Consider the following 5,751-nt stretch of genomic DNA (forward strand, 5'->3'; position numbering starts at 1 on the left):
ACACACACACACACACACACACACACACACACACACACACAGTTTGGTCAGCCTAGCTCCATCTTGACTGTCCCTCCTAAAGTTACTCCAGGTAACACCTCCTCTACTGTTCATAATAATAAAAAGAGTCTGTCTGCCTCAGTAGAAATTAGGAGAAGTTAGTAAGTCCAACAGGAACCTTCTCATTCAGATGAGTTAGGGTAGGGTACAGCTGCTCTCTCTCTCTCTCTGTCCCTCTCTCTCTCTGTCTCTCTCTCTCTGTCTCTGTCTCTCTCTGTCTCTCTCTCTGTCTCTCTCTCTCTGTCCATCTCTCTCTCCCTCTCTCTCTCTCTCTCTGTCTCTCTCTCTGTCTCTGTCTCTCTCTCTCTCTCTGTCTCTCTGTCTCTCTCTCTGTCCCTCTCTCTCTCTCCCTCTCTCTCTCTCTCTGTCTCTCTCTCTGTCTCTCTCTCTCTGTCCCTCTCTCTCTCTCCCTCTCTCTCTCTCTCTCTCTCTCTCTCTCTCTCTCTCTCTCTCTCTCTCTCTCTCAGACACACACAGGAGGTGGGTGTAGCCTCCTGGCTGTTGACCAGGTTATCACGTGACCTGATGACCAACAGTGTGCAGCCTAACGGTTGATGTGGTCGTAAGGTTGTTATCAGAGACCAGCAGAGCCTAACCCATTGGCACACACAGCATATTTATATACACTCGTCTCTAATTATACATCTTACTGCAGCATACCTCAAGACCTATCGGCCTTGTCCTGTACACATCATACTGTACATATCATATATATATTCATCTCATGTAGCCTATATTCACTTTTATATTAATGTATTTATACTCACTGTAATACCTATACTGTGAATACCATGCACTGCCTAGTGTCTACATAGTCACGTCTTTTGCTCTGTCACTATTTGCACTATCTGGTTAGATCCCAAACTACATTTCGTTGTCCGTTTCTGGACGTTTCCGCTGTGGCGGTCCGACGAACATCAACAGGCCGAGAGCAGACCGACAGACACCGTGCACCTCACACCGGACACACGCACGCACACACACCGGAGGAGAACACACACCGGAGACGGTCTTACCAGGCAGCAGCGGCAGACTCCGCGAGCCTTTCCTCCGAGCCTGTGTTCTTCATCATAACGGTGATGCTCCAGAGAGACCAGGGCTGTGTGAGGCTGGAGGCGGAAACAGGAACAACCTCGAGCCCTCCTGTCCTGCCGTGATTCGCTGCTGCTTCGCCTCGAGGAGACTCGAGCTGACACGGACACGGAGGCATGGCACTGCGCATGTCTGGGTCCGCGCGCGCGTGCCTTGGAAGCAGCGGACAAGAACAGACGTCCTGCTGGTGTTCAGGGTTAGGGTAAGGGCAGTGGCGGCTGGTGATAAACATTTTGGGTGGTGCACAGGTTATGGGGGCATGCTCCACGGGGAAGAATATCAACTTTAAAATCTGGATTTACAGTCGATTTTAGCATGAGAATATATATATAACTTAATTATTTTTATATATAACTTATTAAAGGGCAAACTGCAAACACAACAAAATAATAATGCACAACAACTGACAAATCAACTGGAATAGAGTAGACCTAATGTTAACATAATGGGCTTATAGCCTTTGTCTATCTGTGCAGCGGTAAGGTGAATAATTCTAGCAGTACTGTCCAGACAACAACAACAACAACAACAACAACAACAACAACACTACTACTACTACTAATAATAATAATAATAATAATAATAACCAAAATAATCATCATCATCATCATTGTTATTATTATGATTATTATGATGATTATGATTATGATGATTATCATCGGTCGGGGTTATTCAGGGTGCTGGCTCCCCCTACTGGAGTTAATTCACAGCACATTTTAATGTTCATAATCTGACACACGAAACAGATCGCCCTGTCGGCAGCTCGCGCAGGCGCACATACGCCTTGAGTCTCTGGTGTCATAGCAACCAGCGACGACAACATGGTGGGTCGTTTTTAGACGCTGTGAATATCGCTTATTTTTTTAATGACTGGACTATGTGGAGCTTTAACCAAATTATTAATAACAAATGATCAAATGTAACGCTTCTCAGTTTTGATTAGAGATATAACAGAGCTCAAACGATAGACTAACCTCCGCCTGCTAGCAACCGCTGCTAACGTGATTCATCTAGCTAACTAGGCTGGGGTCTAACTAGCTAACTAGCCTCGAATCTAACTAGCCTGGGGTCTTACTAGATAACTAGCCTTGGGTTTTGCAGCTATCGGAGATGATCAGGCAGCTGGCAGAGAATCAACCTCCTAACGCCGGTTTGTGTAATTGTGTTTCAGCAGGCAAAGGCAACAACCATAAAAGAAGCCCTTGTGAAATGGGTAAGTGCATCAGGAGGGAATAGATCAGTCAGATCTACTGCTGACGCTAGTAATAAAGTGAATGTGATGCTGACAAATACATGAAAAACCCTAGTAAATATCAGCTTGTTTTGTTCTACATGTCATTGTTCTAAAGTTAGGGTTAGAGACAGTCTCATCATCACTGTTGCAGCTGTCAGGAGCAGGAAGTGGTTGATATGTTTTGGTTATCAGGAGGTGGAAGATATAATAATAACAACTTTTATTTGTATAGCGCTTTTCCTGCAAACGTTGCAGCTCAAAGTGCTTTAATCATTATATAACCATCATTTAATTACTTAGTCATTTAAAGGCAATATTTTAAAAGATGGGTTTTTAGTCTTGACTTGAACATATTTGCTGAGGTTGCATCCCTAATGTAAACTGGCAGTGCATTCCACAATCCGGGTGCATAAAATGAGAATGCAGCCTCAACAAATCTCTTCTTTTGTACATGTGGGACACAGAGAAAACCAGCGTCAGAAGACCTGAGAGCTCTAGGGGAAGATGGGGAAGGGTTAAGTGTGTGTGTGGGTTGGTTGGTTAAGTGTGTGTGTGGGTGTGTGTGTTGTCAGGAGGAGAAGGCGGGGGAGAAGGTGGGGGAGGCCAAGGCAGTGAAGCTGTACGCTCAGATTCCTCCCATAGAGAAGATGGACCCGTCTCTCTCCACCCTCATCAACTGCGAGTGAGTCACACCTCCTAACCCTAATCCACAGTGTAGGGTTGCTATTGTAACCCTGACCTCTAACCCCTGACCTCTGACCCTTACAGGAGGTTGTCTCTGTCGACCAACTGCATCGAGAAGATCGCCAACCTCAACGGCCTCAGTGACTAGAACATTACTCTACACACACAGCTCTCTCTACACACACAGCTCTCTCTCTCTCTCTCTCTACCTCTCCCTCTCTCTCTCTGTCTCTCCTCCATCTCTCTCTCTTTCTCTCTCTCTCTCTCTCTCTCTCTCTCTCTCTCTCTGAAATATAATGACATGGTAGTTTAATGAAGGTGGTCAGGGTTAGGTGGTAGTTGAGTGTTCTGTGCTCTGTTTCCTAACAGAGAACCTGAGGATTTTGTCACTGGGACGGAACAACATCAAGAACCTCAACGGACTGGTGAGTTCCTGACCCTACCTATCCCTGACCCTACCTATCCCTGACCCTACCTATCCCTAACCCTGCCCAAGCCTGTCCCTAAGTCCTAATCCTGACCCTACCTATCCCTGTCTGTGCCTGACCCTGCCTAAGCCTATCCCGCTGTCCTAACCCTGACCCTGCCTAACTTCTCCCCATGCCCCTTTTGTCCTAGGGTTATGATTAAGGTTAGGGTTAACTGTGTGCGTGTGTTTGCATGCGTGTGTGTATGTGTATGTGTATGTGTATGTGTATGTGTGTGTGTGTGTTTGTGTTTGCATGCGTGTGTGTGTGTGTGTGTGTGTGTGTGCGTGTGCGTGTGTGTGTGCGTGTGTGTGCGTGTGTGTGCGTGCAGGAGGCCGTGGGGGAGATCCTGGAGGAGTTGTGGATCTCCTACAACCTGATAGAGAAGCTGAAGGGCATCCATGTGATGAAGAAACTCAGGGTGCTGTACATGTCCAACAACCTGGTGAAGGACTGGGGTGAGGAGGGGGGAGGGGTCCTGTACATGTCCAACAACCTGGTGAAGGACTGGGGTGAGGAGGGGGGAGGGGTCCTGTACATGTCCAACAACCTGGTGAAGGACTGGGGTGAGGAGGGGGGAGGGGTCCTGTACATGTCCAACAACCTGGTGAAGGACTGGGGTGAGGAGGGGGTGCTGTACATGTCTAACAACCTGGTGAAGGACTGGGTTAACTGTAGTTGTGGTTAACTGTGGTTGTGGTTGACTGTGGTCATGATTGTGGTTGGTTGTGGTTAACCGTGGTGGAGGTTGTGGTTTAACTGTGGTCATGGTTGTGGTTAACCGCGGTGGAGGTTGTGGTTAACTGTGGTCATGGTTGTGGTTAACTGTTGTCATGGTTGTGGTTAACCGTGGTGGAGGTTGTGGTTTAACTGTGGTCGTGTTGTGGTTAACTGTGGTCGTGGTGGTGGTTGTGGTTGCGGCTGCAGCAGAGTTTGTGAAGCTGGCGGACCTGCCGGCCCTGGGGGACCTGGTGTTCGTGGGGAACCCTCTGGAGGAGAAGTACTCTGCTGACGGCACCTGGAGCGACGAGGCCACCAGGAGACTGCCCAAGCTGAAGAAGCTAGACGGTACCATCACACACACACACACACACACATACGCGCACGCATGCACGCACGCACACGCACACACTGTATACACACTTACACTTGATGTATCACGTATAACAGTGTGTGTGTGTGTGTGTCCTCAGGGAACCCAGTGATCAAGCAGGATGATGATGAAGAGGGAGAGAGTTAACCACAAGACCTTTGACCAGTTAATGAGTTTACTTGTGACAGACACACACACACACACACACACACACACACACACACAGTTCTGGAGCAGGACTATATACACATGTTGTTTTGTTTAGTTTAAATTGTTTCTACACCAGCAGCTTCAGACAGGCCAGGAAGCACATGACTCAAATGTTTACACAACCATGAACCTGTCTGTCTGTCAGCTGGTCCAACCTTTCTCTCTCTCTGTCTGTCTGTCTGTCTGCTGGTCCAACCTTTCTCTCTGTCTGTCTGTCTGTCTGTCTGTCTGTTGGCCCAACCTGTCTGTCTGTCTGCTGGTCCAACCTTTCTCTCTGTCTGTCTGCTGGGCTGAACCTGTCTGTCTGTCTGCTGGGCTGAACCTGTCTGTCTGTCTGCTGGTCCAACCTTTCTCTCTGTCTGTCTGTCTGTCTGCTGGGCTGAACCTGTCTGTCTGTCTGCTGGTCCAACCTTTCTCTCTGTCTGTCTGTCTGTCTGCTGGGCTGAACCTGTCTGTCTGTCAGCTGGGCTGAACTGTTGGACCTGAGGTAGCATGTTCAGAAGGTCCAGTTCTGCTCAGACGTTTATGTTGAAGGACCTGAGACAGACCGTGACAGTTGGGGGTTAGTTACAGTTAAGGTTAGTTACAGTTAAGGTTAGTTAGTTAGTGACGGTAGTTATGAAGCACATTTTATATGGTCGCTTATTTCACATCATTCCTGACTGCGTTTTGCACGTGTCCAAATTGTATATCAAACTAGTGGAAACAAACACACACAACAACACACACGGTTACCAGAAGATTGAAGGAGAGAAACAGCACATTTAGCTTTGTATTTTAATTGTTCATACATGTTTTGTAAAGTGATTTTTTTTTATTTGTATTATTAAATTATTAGAAATGTTTGTATACATGAATATATTGAGATGTTTATGATATGAAAGTTGCATTAAATGCTTGTATGTCCCTCT

General features: G+C 47.0%; 2 protein-coding genes across 2 annotated transcripts in view; one reads left to right on the plus strand and one right to left on the minus strand.

The window, feature by feature from the left end:
* fut8a (fucosyltransferase 8a (alpha (1,6) fucosyltransferase)) overlaps positions 1 to 1,196 on the minus strand; it is a gene marked incomplete at its 3' end in the record, with an annotated part of 10,592 nt that extends 9,396 nt beyond the window's left edge. Inside the window, exon 1 of the mRNA XM_080540859.1 lies at positions 1,077 to 1,196. The remainder of the gene's footprint in view (positions 1 to 1,076) is intronic.
* A 1,154-nt stretch (positions 1,197 to 2,350) lies between these two features.
* Positions 2,351 to 5,412, plus strand: dnal1 (dynein, axonemal, light chain 1). The gene is made up of 7 exons (XM_080550494.1): positions 2,351 to 2,365; positions 2,959 to 3,068; positions 3,155 to 3,210; positions 3,440 to 3,495; positions 3,869 to 3,995; positions 4,465 to 4,605; positions 4,731 to 5,412. Exons 2-7 carry the CDS (start codon positions 3,034 to 3,036, stop codon positions 4,775 to 4,777), a joined length of 462 nt encoding a protein of 153 aa, XP_080406620.1. The 5' UTR covers positions 2,351 to 2,365; positions 2,959 to 3,033; the 3' UTR covers positions 4,778 to 5,412.
* The last annotated feature ends 339 nt before the right edge of the window (positions 5,413 to 5,751 follow it).

The sequence above is a fragment of the Nansenia antarctica genome (genome assembly GCF_963989245.1).
Source record: "Nansenia antarctica genome assembly, chromosome: 1".
In the NCBI taxonomy this organism is placed as follows: domain Eukaryota; kingdom Metazoa; phylum Chordata; class Actinopteri; order Argentiniformes; family Microstomatidae; genus Nansenia; species Nansenia antarctica.